This window comes from Pecten maximus, chromosome 7 (genome assembly GCF_902652985.1).
Source record: "Pecten maximus chromosome 7, xPecMax1.1, whole genome shotgun sequence".
Classification (NCBI taxonomy): Eukaryota; Metazoa; Mollusca; class Bivalvia; order Pectinida; family Pectinidae; genus Pecten; species Pecten maximus.
In genome coordinates, this window is record NC_047021.1 from 15,210,880 (window position 1) to 15,228,935 (window position 18,056).

General features: G+C 37.5%; 1 protein-coding gene across 4 annotated transcripts in view; it reads right to left on the bottom strand.

Moving 5' to 3' along the window:
- Positions 1-12,083: 12,083 nt before the first annotated feature.
- The window catches only part of LOC117331722, a 30,941-nt gene continuing 24,968 nt past the window's right edge, over positions 12,084-18,056 (bottom strand). For 2 of the 4 annotated variants that reach the window (XM_033890577.1, XM_033890576.1), the window contains one exon: positions 12,084-13,624. In XM_033890577.1, the coding sequence (XP_033746468.1) occupies positions 13,365-13,624 (260 nt within the window). In that variant the 3' untranslated portion in view covers positions 12,084-13,364. The remainder of the gene's footprint in view (positions 13,625-18,056) is intronic. The other 2 variants (XR_004533645.1, XR_004533644.1) reach the window with 1 other exon arrangement.

Here is an 18,056-nt window from a genome sequence, read left to right on the forward strand (position 1 = left end):
TGGTGAAAAGCCCTAATAATAATAAACAGAACAGAAACAATAGGTCTTTTCACCACTTTTGGTGAAAAGCCCTAATAATAAACAGAACAGAAACAATAGGTCTTTTCACCACTAAGGTGAAAAGCCCTAATAACACTTGGTCTGGACAATCTAAGGATAATTTCTGGTAAGTTAGAGCTGAATCCCACCGGTGGAATTTTAGAAGAAGTTTGAAATAGGTGTTGTTCAGGAAAACCATGATTGCGCAATCATGTTACAAAATGACCGCCATTGCTGCACACTTTGTTGGCCCTCCTTCCTTAACATCCTCACCAATTTCGAGCTCAATGGCACCAGTGGAACTGGAGAAGAAGTTTAAAATGTGTTTTTCAAGATGGCGCCTATGGCGGCCATCTTGGATTTCGGACCGACCCGAAAAATAACAACACTTGGTCGGGATCATCTCAGGATCATTTCTGGCAAGTTTCAGCCCAACAGCACTGGTGGAACTTGAGAAGAAGCTTAAAATGTGTTTTTCAAGATGGCGGCTATGGCGGCCATCTTGGATTTCGGACCGACCCGGAAAATAACAACACTTGGTCGGGATCATCTCAGGATCATTTCTGGCAAGTTTCAGCCCAACAGCACTGGTGAAACTTGAGAAGAAGTTTAAAATGTGTTTTCAAAATGGCGGCTATTGCGGCCATCTTGGATTTCAGACTGACCCGAAAAATAACAACACTTGGTCAGGACCATCTCAGGATCATTTCAGGCAAGTTTCAGCTTAATCCCACTTGTGGAACTTGAGAAGAAGATTGAAATGTGAAAAGTTTACGCACGGCGGACAGCGCACGGCGCACGACGACGGACGAAGCATGATGACTATAGGTCATTCTGACCCTTCGGGTCAGATGTCCTAAAAACCTTTTTAATGCCTCATTTTTACCATCGGTATGAAACTTGGATTGAACATAACACCTTCATAACATTCAAAATCTGAATGTTGTATGTCGTATGTTGAGCCGCTGAACATTCACAATCAAAATCTGAATGTCGTATGTCGTATGTTCAGCGGCTGAACATTCAAAATCTGAATATCGTATGTCGTATGTTCAGCGGCTGAACATTCAATATCTGAATGTCGTATGTCGTATGTTGAGCCGCTGAACATTCAAAAGTTACCTCGATGGCTGGTAAAACACAAGATATGAAATTTTGAATGTCGTATGTCGTATGTTCAGCGGCTGAACATTCAAAATCTGAATGTCGTATGTCGTATGTTCAGCGGCTGAACATTCAAAAGTTACCTCGTTGGCTGGTAAAAACACAAGATATGAAGTTTTGAATGTCGTATGTTCAGCGGCTGAACATTCAATATTTGAATGTCGTATGTCGTATGTCGTATGTTGAGCCGCTGAACATTCAAAAGTTACCTCGTTGGCTGGTAAAAACACAAGATATGAAGTTTTGAATGTCGTATGTTCAGCGGCTGAACATTCAAAATCTGAATGTCGTATGTCGTATGTTCAGCGGCTGAACATTCAAAAGTTACCTCGATGTTTGGTAAAAACACAAGATATGAAGTTTTGAATGTCGTATGTCGTATGTTCAGCGGCTGAACATTCAAAATCTGAATGTCGTATGTCGTATGTTCAGCGGCTGAACATTCAAAAGTTACCTCGTTGGCTGGTAAAAACACAAGATATGAAGTTTTGAATGTCGTATGTTCAGCGGCTGAACATTCAATATTTGAATGTCGTATGTCGTATGTCGTATGTTGAGCCGCTGAACATTCAAAAGTTACCTCGTTGGCTGGTAAAAACACAAGATATGAAGTTTTGAATGTCGTATGTTCAGCGGCTGAACATTCAAAATCTGAATGTCGTATGTCGTATGTTCAGCGGCTGAACATTCAAAAGTTACCTCGATGTTTGGTAAAAACACAAGATATGAAGTTTTGAATGTCGTATGTCGTATGTTCAGCGGCTGAACATTCAAAATTTGAATGTCGTATGTCGTATGTCGAGCCGCTGAACATTCAAAATCAAAATCTGAATGTCGTATGTTCAGCGGCTGAACATTCAAAATCTGAATGTCGTATGTCGTATGTTCAGCCGCTGAACATTGAAAAGTTACCTCGTTGGCTGGTAAAAACACAAGATATGAAGTTTTGAATGTCGTATGTCGTATGTTCAGCGGCTGAACATTCAAAATCTGAATGTCGTATGTCGTATGTTCAGCGGCTGAACATTCAAAATTTGAATGTCGTATGTCCAGCCGCTGAACATTCAAAATCAAAATCTGAATGTCGTATGTCGTATGTTCAGTGGCTGAACATTCAAAATCTGAATGTCGTATGTTGTATGTTCAGCGGCTGAACATTCAAAAGTTACCTCGTTGGCTGGTAAAAACACAAGATATGAAGTTTTGAATGTCGTATGTCGTATGTTCAGCGGCTGAACATTCAAAATTTGAATGTCGTATGTCGAGCCGCTGAACATTCAAAATCAAAATCTGAATGTCGTATGTCGTATGTTCAGCGGCTGAACATTCAAAATTTGAATGTCGTATGTCGTATGTCGAGCCGTTGAACATTCAAAATCAAAATCTGAATGTCTTATGTCGTATGTTCAGCGGCTGAACATTCAAAATCTGAATGTCGTATGTCGTATGTTCAGTGGCTGAACATTCAAAAGTTACCTCGTTGGCTGGTAAAAACACAAGATATGAAGTTTTGAATGTCGTATGTCGTATGTTCAGCGGCTGAACATTCAAAATCTGAATGTCGTATGTCGTATGTTCAGCGGCTGAACATTCAAAATTTGACTGTGGTATGTCGTATGTCGAGCCGCTGAACATTCAAAATCTGAATGTCGTATGTCGTATGTTCAGCGGCTGAACATTCAAAATCTGAATGTCGTATGTCGTATGTTCAGCCGCTGAACATTGATAAGTTACCTCGTTGGCTGGTAAAAACACAAGATATGAAGTTTTGAATGTCGTATGTCGTATGATCAGCGGCTGAACATTCAAAATCTGAATGTCGTATGTCGTATGTTCAGCGGCTGAACATTCAAAATTTGAATGTCATATGTTGAGCCGCTGAACATTCAAAATCAAAATCTGAATGTCGTATGGCATATGTTCAGCGGCTGAACATTCAAAATTTGAATGTCGTATGTCGTATGTCGTATGTTGAGCTAACTTCACACAGCCATAATTATACCCTTCTTTCCTTGATTTAGTTGTTTGTATCATGTTGTTTGTTGAACATTAAACTTGATTTGATTAAATTGTTTAAGATTAATATAAATACTGCTTCAAATAAATGTCTTCAGAATTTAGCTTTGGGTTTGGATTTATATTAATTATTTAATTGTCTGTAAAGGGAAGAAAACTTCATGTGATAAAAAGTAAAACAACAATATGTTGGAGTTTTTCAATTTAATGGTAATGTAATTGTTTACTACAACATCTATCATAATCTATCACTGCAAGAAAGGATACCGTATTTGACCTAATAAAGGCGCAGGGCGCGGGTAATTGACAGTGGGAGCGCCCTTATTAAGATTAGTTATTCTGAAGTTTTATGAAACAGACTATACCTTACAGCAGAATACCCAAGGTTGTGGAAACGGTAAAATATTCAGTCATAAAAATATTCCAGATGAAGATATCTATTCATTATCATATATTAAGCTTAAACATCACTTGAATACTCCTGTAAACTTGTAAACCATGCCAGCTGATCTTTAGACCAGAGAACGTGTGTTCCACCATTTATGTTCAAATGGAACTCTTTTGTGTTCTATTTATAGAAACAGGTGATTTCCCAGATCATATTAGACATCGTTTTCTTTGACCTAATAATTGATTTACAATGTCTTTTACTAGCTTTCTGCTCTGAACAAAAGTTATTTATCAACAAGAATGAAGTCTTTACTTTATCTTCAAATAAAGATGGTAAGTTAATATTTGTTTGTGTGTTTAGTTTTGGGTGCTCTTTGCACTGACATGTCATCTGTAGCCTGTAGGAATACACAAAATGTGGCGAAAACATGTGTTCCAGTTACTTAATTTGCTGAAGAAAATTGAACACATAAAGTAGCAAAATATTTCACATGAATTATTACTTTTGAACACCATTTTGACACTCAGTCAAAGATTTATTTCCTTGAAAAAAGGTAGGGGCGCCCTTATTAGGTCAAATACGGTATATGGTTTCATTCATGACATTTTCAATATAATGTTCAAATTTCAATATTCTGATAGCAATGCCCATAAAAAACAAGAGGCCCAGGGGCCTTAACGGTCATCTGACTCTAAATTAAAACCCTTATATTATTGTAGTATGCATTCTCTGTAGCAAGTATATAGTGGCACTGTTGGCCATGGTGGCCATCTTGGATATCTGACCGACCCAATAAATAATAACACTTGGTCTGGACCATCTAAGGATCATTTCTGGTAAGTTAGAGCTGAATCCCACCGGTGGAATTTGAGAAGAAGTTTGAAATAGGTGTTGTTCAGGAAAACCATGAATGCGCAATCATGTTACAAAATGGCCGCCATTGCTGCCATAGTTTTTATATGGCCGAAAAAATAACAACACTTTGTTGGCACTCCTTCCTTAACATCCTCACCAATTTCGAGCTCAATGGCACCAGTGGAACTGGAGAAGAAGTTTAAAATGTGTTTTTTTAAGATGGCGGATATGGCGGCCATCTTGCATTTCAGACCAATCTAAAAAATAACACTTGGTCGGGATCATCTCAGGAACATTTCAGGCAAGTTTCAGCCCAACAGCACTGGTGGAATTTGAGAAGAAGTTTAAAATGTGTTTTTGAAGATGGTGGTTATGGTGGCCATCTTGGATTTTGGACCGACCCGAAAAATAACATCACTTAGTCTGGATCATATCAGGATCATTTCAGGCAAATTTCAGCTCAATAGCACTGCTGGAACTTGAGAAGAAGTTTAAAATGTGTTTTTAAAGATGGCGGCTATGGCGGCCATCTTGGATTTCGGACCGACCCGAAAAATAACAACACTTGGTCACGATCATATCAGGATCATTTCAGGCAAGTTTCAGCTCAATAGCACTGTTGAAACCTGAGAAGAAGTTTAAAATGTGTTTTCGAAATGGCAGCTATGGCGGCCATCTTGGATTTCGGACCGACCCGAAAAATAACAACACTTGGTCGGGATCATATAAGGATCATTTCAGGCAAGTTTCAGCTCAATAGCACTGGTGGAACTTGAGAAGAAGTTTAAAATGTGTTTTTCAAGATGGCGGCTATGGCGGCCATCTTGGATTTAGGACCGACCCGAAAAATAACAACACCTGGTCGGGATCATCTCAGGATCATTTCTGGCAAGTTTCAGCCCAACAGCACTGGTGGAACTTGAGAAGAAGTTTAAAATAAGTTTTTCAAGATGGCGGCTATGGCGGCCATCTTGGATTTCGGACCGACCCGAAAAATAACATCACTTGGTCGGGATCATATCAGGATCATTTCAGGCCAGTTTCAGCTCAATAGCACTGGTGGAACTTGAGAAGAAGTTTAAAATGTGTTTTTCAAGATGGCGGCTATGGCGGCCATCTTGGATTTCGGACCGACCCGAAAAATAACAACACTTGGTCGGGATCATCTCAGGATCATTTCAGGCAAGTTTCAGCTCAAAAGCACTGGTGGAACTTGAGAAGAAGTTTAAAATGTGTTTTTCAAGATGGCGGCTATGGCGGCCATCTTGGATTTCGGACCGACCCAAAAAATAACAACACTTGGTCGGGATCATATCAGGATCATTTCAGGCAAGTTTCAGCTCAATAGCACTGGTGGAACTTGAGAAGAAGTTTAAAATGTGTTTTTCAAGATGGCGGCTATGGCGGCCATCTTGGATTTCGGACCGACCCGAAAAATAACAACACTTGGTCGGGATCATCTCAGGATCATTTCAGGCAAGTTTCAGCTCAAAAGCACTGGTGGAACTTGAGAAGAAGTTTAAAATGTGTTTTTCAAGATGGCGGCTATGGCGGCCATCTTGGATTTTGGACCGACCCGAAAAATAACAACACTTGGTTGGGATCATCTCAGGATCATTTCTGGCAAGTTTCAGCCCAACAGCACTGGTGGAACTTGAGAAGAAGTTTAAAATGTGTTTTCAAGATGGCAGCTATGGCGGCCATCTTGGATTTCGGACTGACCCGAAAAATAACAACACTTGGTCAGGACCATCTCAGGATCATTTCAGGCAAGTTTCAGCTTAATCCCACTGGTGGAACTTGAGAAGAAGATTGAAATGTGTTTTTCAAGATGGCGGCTATGGCGGCCATCTTGGATTTCGGACCGACCCGAAAAATAACAACACTTGGTCGGGATCATCTCAGGATCATTTCAGGCAAGTTTCAGCTCAAAAGCACTGGTGGAACTTGAGAAGAAGTTTAAAATGTGTTTTTCAAGATGGCGGCTATGGCGGCCATCTTGGATTTTGGACCGACCCGAAAAATAACAACACTTGGTTGGGATCATCTCAGGATCATTTCTGGCAAGTTTCAGCCCAACAGCACTGGTGGAACTTGAGAAGAAGTTTAAAATGTGTTTTCAAAATGGCAGCTATGGCGGCCATCTTGGATTTCGGACTGACCCGAAAAATAACAACACTTGGTCAGGACCATCTCAGGATCATTTCAGGCAAGTTTCAGCTTAATCCCACTGGTGGAACTTGAGAAGAAGATTGAAATGTGTTTTTCAAGATGGCGGCTATGGCGGCCATCTTGGATTTCGGACCGACCCGAAAAATAACAACACTTGGTCGGGATCATCTCAGGATCATTTCAGGCAAGTTTCAGCTCAAAAGCACTGGTGGAACTTGAGAAGAAGTTTAAAATGTGTTTTTCAAGATGGCGGCTATGGCGGCCATCTTGGATTTTGGACCGACCCGAAAAATAACAACACTTGGTTGGGATCATCTCAGGATCATTTCTGGCAAGTTTCAGCCCAACAGCACTGGTGGAACTTGAGAAGAAGTTTAAAATGTGTTTTCAAAATGGCGGCTATGGCGGCCATCTTGGATTTCGGACTGACCCGAAAAATAACAACACTTGGTCAGGACCATCTCAGGATCATTTCAGGCAAGTTTCAGCTTAATCCCACTGGTGGAACTTGAGAAGAAGATTGAAATGTGAAAAGTTTACGCACGGCGCACGGCGCACAACGCACAACGCACGGCGCACGGCGCACGACGACGGACGAAGCATGATGACTATAGGTCATCCTGACCCTTCGGGTCAGATGACCTAAAAACCTTACTCGTAGGTAAAGTTTCTCAACTAATTCAAGCTTACAGTTAGTGTTGCATGCAATACTTGTCCTCTGCCATCAGTTCAATTTTCTAAGCCACTTAAACCTAGATAGCAATGAACAGATGTCTAATTCTAACAATCATTTCTAGCAATGAAAAGCTGTCTGATTTTAACAATCATTGCTGAATTATTTCATGAGACTGAGCATGAAATGAGAATATGGTGATGAAAACCTTATCTTAGTGACGGGGACCTTCGTGTTTGAGTTTTTGACTTGGTATGCCAATAGGTCAATTGACTAGTGGTGTTTTCTGACAAACTTAATTTGCTTCCCACATCTTGCGGGCACCCTTAAAATGGAAATAAATGTTTATTTTAGTAAGTGATTTTCACAGTTAACTTTTTGACCCTGAACTCAATCCCACCCTTTATATCTTTTAATGTTACATATTGCATCAAATTTCAAAACAATTTATCATCTGGAAGCCAAAATATGACCAAAAAAGTCTAATTTCAGTAACAGTGACATTCATGGTTGAACTTTCGACCCCAAACTCACTCATTCCCAGTCTGTATTACATCATAAGCTAACATTGTATAAAGTTTCAATCCTTTCTGAAGTTATGTTCTGAAAACCAAAATTTGACGAAAAATATCTATTTTTAGCAGCAGTGACCATCATAGTTGACCTTTCGACCCTAAACTAAATCCCACTTAATAATATCTCATAACCTAACATTGAATGAAGTTTTATTCAAATCCATCTATTTTTAGCCCACCATCATCAGATGGTGGGCTATTCAAATTGCCCTGCGTCCGTGGTCCGTCGTCCGTCCGTCCGTCCGTAAACAATTCTTGTTATCGCTATTTCTCAGAAAGTACTGAAGGGATCTTTCTGAAATTTCATATATAGGTTCCCCTTGGTGCTTAGTTATGCATATTGCATTTTGAGATCAATCGGAAAACAACATGGCCGACACGCAGCCATCTTGGATTTTGACAATTGAAGTTTGTTATCGCTATTTCTCAGAAAGCACTCAAGGGATCTTTCTCAAATTTCATGTGTAGCTTCCCCCCGGTGCCTTGTTATGCATATTGCATTTTAAGACTAATCAGAAAACAACATGGCCGACAGGCAGCCATCTTGGATTTTGACAATTGAAGTTTGTTATTGCTATTTCTCAGAAACTAATGAAGGGATCTTTCTCAAATTTCATATGTAGGTTCCCCTCAGTGCCTACTTATGCATATTGCATTTTGAGACCAATCTGAAAACAGCATGGCCGACAGGCAGCCATCTTGGATTTTGACAATTGAAGTTTGTTATCGCTATTTCTCAGAAAGTACTGAAGGGATCTTTCTCAAATTTCATATATAGGTTCCCCCTGGTGCCTAGTTATGCATATTGCATTTTGAGACCAATCGCATAACAACATGGCCGACAGGCAGCCATCTTGGATTTTGACGATTGAAGTTTGTTATCGCTATTACTCAGAAAGTAATGAAGGGATCTTTCTCAAATTTCATATATAGGTACCTCTTGGTGCCTAGTTATGCATATTGCATTTTGAGACCAATCTGTAAACAACATGGCTGACAGGCAGCCATCTTGGATTTTGACAATTGAAGTTTGTTATCGCTATTTCTCAGAAAGTAATGAAGGTATCTTTCTCAAATTTCATATGTAGGTTCCCCTCGGTACCTAGTTATGCATATTGCATTTTAAGACTAATCAGAAAACAACATGGTCGACAGGCAGCCATCTTGGATTTTGACAATTAAAGTTTGTTATCGCTATTTCTCAGAAAGTAATGAAGGGATCTTTCTGAAATTTCATATGTAGGTTCCCCTCAGTGCCTAGTTATGCATATTGCATTTTGAGACCAATCAGAAAACAACATGGCCGACAGGCAGCCATCTTGGATTTTGACAATTGAAGTTAGTTATCGCTATTTCTCAGAAACTAATGAAGGGATCTTTCTGAAATTTCATATGTAGGTTCCCCTTGGTGCCTAGTTATGCTGTTGCATTTTTGGATCAGTCGGAAAACAACATGGCCGACAGGTAGCCATCTTGGATTTTGACAATTGAAGTTTGTTATCGCTATTTCTCAGAAAGTACTGAAGGGATCTTTCTCAAATTTCATATGTAGCTTGGCTTTAGTCCCTAGGTAAGCATATTCCATTTTTGGACTAGTTAGAAAACATCATGGCTGACAGGCAGCCATCTTGGATTTTGACAATTGAAGTTTTATCGCTATTTCTCAGAAAGTACCGAAGGGATCTTTCTCAAATTTCATATGTAGGTAGCCCTTGGTCCCTTGTTATGCATATTGCATTTTGGGATCAGTCGGAAAACAACATGGCCGACAGGCAGCCATCTTTGATTTTGACAATTGAAGTTTGTTATCAAATTTCATATGTAGGTTCCCCTTGGTCCCTCGTATTGCATTTTGGGACCAATCTGTCCTGAAAACAACCTGGCCAACAACAGCCATTATCGCTAAATTTCAAATTTCATATATAGCTAGGATTCCCTTGTTTGAAAAGTACTGGAGGAATGTTTCTCAGTTTGCACAGATTAGTAAAAGGAAGGCAAAAATAGAGAGAAGATCAATCTGACATAGAACCTATAAAGATCATTCAATGGTGGGCGCCAAGATCCCTCTGGGATCTCTTGATCTCAAGTTATCGTGTGAAAACCAACATCCGGAGAGGTGGCCGGACAGACAGATGTTAAGACAAACACTATAGACCCATCCGGTTTCACCAGCAGGGGACTAATACGACTCTCTTAGTAACCACTAGATATTTAATGAAAATAATGGCATTTTTTCATACTTATTTTGAAATAATGACTTTTTTGATGTTTTCTCCAAAGATATTGAGAACATTGCATAGTAATTTTTTGCAACAAATTAAGCAAAAGATGACGCAAAGATCACTCATGTCAGTTTTCATGACAACTACATGTAGTTCATTATTTCCTGACCATGTCATATCCCCTCAAAGGTAGAACCCTATTACAATTGGCCTAGTGACAAAGATCAAACACAAACTAATGACTAGGCGATCCAATTGAACCCTTAGTCAATTTTAGTCAACTTCTAATTTTAAAAGGGACTTTGCTAAATCAGATCATTATGAACATTTGATACATTCAAAATTTAGGAAATTATCAAGATTTAATCATGAATGATTTTTTACTGTTACTAAAATTACATTTCTTATAGTTCTGTCATTAAACAAGTTTATTTCATGTAATAGTTATACATGCAAATTACATACATTGTCCATGGCAAAAAGAAACAATAAAACAATATAGACTGTCAAACCTTTCATATGTGATTTAAGGGAGCCAATAAAAAGGTCACATATTACGGGTTACCGTGAAGTCTTTTAATCCAGGGATAATGAAAAGGGGAATTAGATAAAATAAATGAACAAGAGGCCCAGGGGCCTTAACGGTCATCTGACTCTAAATTAAAACCCTTATATTATTGTAGTATGCATTCTCTGTAGCAAGTATATAGTGGCACTGTTGGCCATGGTGGCCATCTTGGATTTCTGACCGACCCAATAAATAACAACACTTGGAAAGGACCATCTCAGGATCATTTTTGGTAAGTTAGAGCTGAATCCCGCCGGTGGATTTTGAGAAGAAGTTTGAAATAGATGTTGTTTAGGAAAACCATGATTGTGCAATCATGTTACAAAATGGCCGCCATTGCTGCCATGTCAAAGTTTTTACAAGGCTGAAAAAATAACACTATGTTGGCTCGCCTTCCTTGACATCCTCACCCATTTCCAGCTCAATGGCACCAATGGAACTTGAGAAGACCCGAAAAATAACGAAAAATAACAACACTTGGTCGGGATCATATCAGGATCATTTCAGGCATGTTTCAGCTCAATAGCACTGGTGGAACTTGAGAAGAAGTTTAAAATGTGTTTTTCAAGATGGCGGCTATGGCGGCCATCTTGGATTTCGGACCGACCCGAAAAATAACACTTGGTCGGAATCATATTAGGATCATTTCAGGCAAGATTCAGCTCAATAGCACTGGTGAAACTTGAAAAGAAGTTTAAAATGTGTTTTTCAAGATGGCGGCTATGGCGGCCATCTTGGATTTCGGACTGACCCGAAAAATAACAACACTTGGTCGGGATCATATCAGGATCATTTCAGGCAAGCTTCAGCTCAACAGCACTGGTGAAACTTGAGAAGAAGTTTTAAATGTGTTTTTCAAGATGGCGGCTATGGCGGCCATCTTGGATTTCAGACCGACCCGAAAAATAACAACACTTGGTCGGGATCATTTCAGGATCATTTCTGGCAAGTTTCAGCCCAACAGCACTGGTGGAACTTGAGAAGAAGTTTTAAATGTGTTTTTCAAGATGGCGGCTATGGCGGCCATCTTGGATTTCGGACCGACCCGAACAATAACAACACTTGGTCGGGATCATTTCAGGATCATTTCTGGCAAGTTTCAGCCCAACAGCACTGGTGGAACTTGAGAAGAAGTTTTAAATGTGTTTTTCAAGATGGCGGCTATGGCGGCCATCTTGGATTTCGGACAAACCCGAAAAATAACAACACTTGGTCAGGACCATCTCAGGATCATTTCTGGCAAGTTTCATCTTAATTGAGAAGAAGATTGAAATGTGAAAAGTTTACGGACGGCGGACGATGACGAACGAAGCATGATGGCTATAGGTCATCCTGATATAAATCTTCTTATTTTGAATTAATTCCTTATAATGCCAATGATAATGATTTTAAAAAATAACCCTTTTTTTTCATTTATTACCGTTTTTAGAGAAAATAAAGTTTTAGTATAGCAAATAATACTACAATAAATATTGTAATTAAACATTTAAAAAAAAATTAGTAATTTGAAAAATATCATTTAACTATTATTTTGAGCACTTTACAATTATAAAACCTTAACAATTAAGAAAAAACATAATATCACAGACTGGTTTTTTTTTTTATAACATATAATAGTGACAATGATAAATAATAAATATATAAAAGACTTTAATTTTAGGTCAATAATTGACTCTAATATCAAAAGGTCAACAGTATATAAAAAAAATATATGTTCACTGTACATGCATCATGTACAACTGTAGTTGTAGTCAGACCAGACCATACAGATTTATAGGAAATTCAATATTTCATATTAGAATCTGTATATTAAAATATAATGTTTGCACAACTGTTCACAGGTGTATGTAGTAAAACATATGATTAAGGTCATATCACATGATGACGAGGTAACCAACACTCAAGGCTTTTACTTGATTATCATGTCTGTTGCGTATATAATTTATATAGAAATCTTTTTCTTTTAATCAAATATTATCAAAAGTTTAGTTAGAATCAGTAGTTATACAAACTTTATGTACAAATTTGATAAATAATTAAACTCACTATAATTCATGTACTAATCGAATGACCAAACTTCTGATATTAAAATACATGAAGTAATTATAGATTATATATATTTACAATAATACAAATCATCTCAACACCCAACGTTTGAAAAAAATGTAAATGTTATCAAGGCCACAATGGTTGAGTGTTGGTAAAGTGTGGCACAGCTTGGTCAATCTATCAACCTCTAAAACATATCTCATTGTGTATTGTGCTAAAGGAGCATTGTTTAAATCCATGAAACCTTTACAAAAAACATTATAAATTGGGTTACCATGATTACAATGAGTAATATAGATACTTATAGATCATACTTTAAGATACTTTCTATGTAATGAAGACCTGCTTTTTGTTTTTTTTTTACTGAAGGAAAACCAAACACCAGGAGAACATTAATCTGCCGCCATTCTGTATAGAAACACAGAGTCAGAGTAAGGATACATTCTCTAATCAGAATTTAACTTAGAGTGAAGATGTGAATCTTTCCACCTTAATTACCAGTCTCATTTGTTGCACTTATTGATAAAGTGACAATGTATGTTCAGTAATTGATAAGATGCAACAAGACATTGCCCTCACACTTAATGACACTGACTGACTAAAGTATAGCTGCCTTCGGCGAAATTAATTCTATAAAGATTTAGTCGACGTCATCCTCCTGATTGTCCAGTTTTTGTTTTTCTTTGTGAAATTTAGCACACTGGGCCATCATGTTTACAGCATTAGTCCTCAGAAAACCATTAGCTTCATTAATATACCTAGCAGTAAACAAAGAGGTTTCGTGTAGTGAAATAATTTCCCAATGTCCATCAGCTCCACACTGCCGGTCTTCATCTCGGTATTCATTTGGCTCGGTTTCCAACTGCCATGATTGGTCGACGATGGAGCTTGTTAAGTCACCTGTTTAACGAAGATAAAACATGGTAGATAATTAGCTAATCATGTACCCTCATCCTCGAATAGACTTATACTTTTCTAGCTCATATATTTATACCAATAGACCTATATCACAGCAATATGATACCTGCATGTCTCAAAGCAATTATCAAATTATACTGGTCTGAGCCAAGATCATCAAATAATTGACACTATAATTGATGATCTTGGCTCTTATACAAACAATTATAGTATCAACTAGAAATTGTTGGTTAACAATTTGACAGGCTTTTCACTACTTAGCATAAATGACCTAAAGGCTTGGTATTTCCAAACATAAAAAACTATTTTAGAACATTTGATAGGTCATCCACATTCTAGTATTGAATTAATCTGGCATCTGAGATATAACGTTTCAACAAAGGAGTTGGACGAGGGGAGATAACTCGTACAGCTGTATCAAGTTCCTAGGCCTCTTGCAATGATTGCGCAATCAAAAAATAATTCAAAATGGAGTACAACTTGAACCGGAAGTGCTAAATAAAAACCGAAGGTACCAAAATAATCAGAATGACATACTGCATCGATCTATGTAATAATATTCAAAAAATGAAAAAGTTCAAAATTTTGTGACCTTTGACCCCATAGCTAACTTTTTTATTTGACCTCTGACCTGAAAACTTTTGGTGAGTAAAAGTTAGCGCCAGGCAGTATCTACAAATAACATAATTACCCGACCTCAGTAAAATGAATGCTTTTTGAATTTTGGCAATTTTAAACTTTTCAATACATGACGCCATGGCGGCCATGTTGGATTTCAAACCGACCCCAAGATAACAAGACTTTGTCAGTACCATCTCATAGTCATTTTGTCAAAGTTTGTGTTGAATCGCACTGGTGGAATTTGAGAAGAAACTTATAATGCGAGTTGTAGGCATACATAAGATATAGAGAGAAATATTCAAAATGGCGTCTCGCATTAACGACAAATGTTACCAAAGAACTAAGGACATCAAAATCATCAGAATGACATACTGCATCATACTTTGAAAGATTTTTTGAAAAAGATTGATAAATGAAGATTTTCTAAAAATAGACATATTTGACACCATAGCGAACTTTTTTTATTTGACCTCTGACCTGAAAACTTTTAGTAGCAAAAAGTTAGCTCCAGGACTTATCTACAAATAACATAATTACATGACCTGTGTAGAAGAATATTTTTTTTAGTTATGGCCATTTTAAACTTTTCAATACATGACGTCATGGTGGCAATATTGGATTTCGGACTGACCACATGATAACAAAACTTGGTCAGTACTATCTCCTTGTCATTTTGTCAAAGTTTGTGCTGAGTCGCACTGGTGGCATTTGAGAAGAAGTTTAAAATGTAAAACGATTTTTAATATAGAATATATAGGGAAATTTTCAAAATGGCGTACTACATTAACCGGAAGTGCTATTAAGACACCGAAGGTATCAATATCATCGGAATGACATTCTCTATTGATCTGTAGAAGAAGTTTTCAAAAATAGTAAAAAATGAAAAAATTCTAAAAATAGCATAACTTTGACCTCCAGCGAGCTTTTTTTATTTGACCTCTGACCTGAAAACTTTTAGTAGCAAAAAGTTAGCTCCGGGAATTATCTACAAATAACATAATTACATGACCTGTGTAGAAGAATATTGTTTTTAGTTATGGCCATTTTAAACTTTTCAATACATGACGTCATGGTGGCCATATTGGATTTTGGACTGACCACATGATACCAAGACTTGGTCAGTACTATCTCCTTGTCATTTTGTCAAAGTTTGTGCTGAGTCGCACTGGTGGAATTTGAGAAGTTTAAAATGTAAAACGATTTTTAATATGGAATATATACGGAAATTTTCAAAATGGCGTACTACATTAACCGGAAGTGCTATTAAGACACCGAAGGTATCAGTATCATCGGAATGACATACTCTATTGATCTGTAGAAAAAGTTTTCAAAAATAGTACAAAATGAACTTTGACCTCCAGCGAGCTTTTTTGTTTGACCTCTAACCTCAAAGCCGTAATTATGTAAAAGTTGGCCCCAGTTTAATCCTACATGAATATACCTTTGAATATTTTTAACCTCATACCGTTTTTGAGTTGTGGCCATTTAAGCAAAATAAGCTTTGACGTCATGGCGGACATTTTTGATTTTTCGACCTACTTAATTTTTATTTCCTGCACCCCTTCAAATCATTCTATAATAAAGGCTGAAAAAGAAATCTGAATAACTTTAACCAGTTTGGCGTTACAGTTTCTACAAAATGAAATGCAGAAGAAGAAGAACAAGAACTAGAAATTGTTGGCTAACAATTTGACGGGCTTTTCACCTTCTTGGCATAAATGACCTAAAGGCTTGGTATTTCCAAAGGTTAAAAAAAACTATTTAAGAACACTTGATAGGTTATCCACATTCTAGTTTTGAATAAATCTGGCATCATAAAATAAAACGTTTCAACAAATGTTCGACGAGGGGAGGTAGCTCGTACAGCAGATTGTACGAGTTATCTCCCCTCGTCCATCTAACGTTATATCTCAGATGCCAGATTAATTCAAAATTTCGTACCGCATTAATGGCAAATGGAAAAAGATTGAAAAATGAAGATTATCTAAAAATAGACTAATTTGACCCCATAGCGAACTCTTTTATTGGACCTGTTACCTAAAAACTTTTGGTGAGTAAAAGCTAGCGCTAGGCATTATCTACATATAATATAATTACATGACCTTTGTCACCTACATTCTTACACATTTAGAGTATTATTCTGGGCCATTACCTACAATGTCACACATTTAGATTATTATTCTGGGCCATCACCTAAAATTTCACACATTTAGATAATTGTTCTGGATCATCACCTACAATGTTACACATTTAGATTATTATTCTGGGCCATCACCTACAATGTCACACATTTAGATTATTGTTCTGGGCCATCACCTACAATGTCACACATTTAGATTATTGTTCTGGGCCATCACCTACAATGTTACACATTTAGAGTATTATTCTGGGCCATTACCTACAATGTCACACATTTAGAGTATTATTCTGGGCCATTACCTACAATGTCACACATTTAGAGTATTATTCTGGGCCATCACCTACAATGTCACACATTTATATTATTGTTCTTGACAATCACCTATAATGTCACACATTTAGAGTATTATTCTGGGCCATCACCTACAATGTCACACATCTAGATTATTGCTCTGGGCCATCACCTACAATGTCACACATTTAGAGTATTATTCTGGGCCAACACCTACAATGTCACACATCTAGATTATTGCTCTGGGCCATTACCTACAATGTCACACATTTAGAGTATTGTTCTGGGCCAACACCTAAAATGTCACATATTTAGAGTATTATTCTGGGCCATCACCTACAATGTCACACATTTAGAGTATTATTCTAGGCCACCACCTACAATGTCACACATTTAGAGTATTATTCTGGGCCATTACCTACAATGTCACACATTTAGATTATTGTTCTGGGCCATCACCTACAATGTCACACATTTAGATTATTGTTCTGGGCCACCACCTACAATGTCACACATTTAGAGTATTATTCTGGGCCATTACCTACAATGTCACACATTTAGATTATTGTTCTGGGCCACCACCTACAATGTCACATATTTAGATTATTGTTCTGGGCCATCACCTACGATGTCACATATTTAGAGTATTATTCTGGGCCATCACCTACAATGTCACACATTTAGAGTATTATTCTGGGCCACCACCTACAATGTCACACATTTAGAGTATTATTCTGGGCCATTACCTACAATGTCACACATTTAGATTATTGTTCTGGGCCATCACCTACAATGTCACACATTTAGATTATTGTTCTGGAGCATTCTGTGATAAGTAAAATAATTTAATCACATTTGGGTCTTTAGGGGAGGGGGTTGAAAGGTGCGGTGGAAAATTTTTAGACTCAATAATAATCATTTTCAGACAGAACAGAAACATATATATTATTTTTACTGTATGATCAAATTAATTAAACTGAAACAATTTTCTTTTCAGTTCTAAAATTACTGAAGTTGTAATTGGCATCAGTAACTGTTGTGAATGCCATATCTGAAAACATTGGCACACAGCTCACATTCATTTGATGAATAAGGTTTTAATTTCGTTTTAAGTTGTATTGTTATATAGTCCTACCTGTATCTGTATGTGTGGAGACTGGAGAGCTGTACTGTATGTTATATAGTCCTACCTGTATATGTATGTGTAGAGACTGGAGAGCTGTACTGTTATATACAAGAAATGTAGTCCTACCTGTATCTGTATGTGTGGAGACTGGAGAGCTGTACTGTTATATAGTCCTACCTGTATCTGTATGTGTGGAGACTGGAGAGCTGTACTGTATGTTATATAGTCCTACCTGT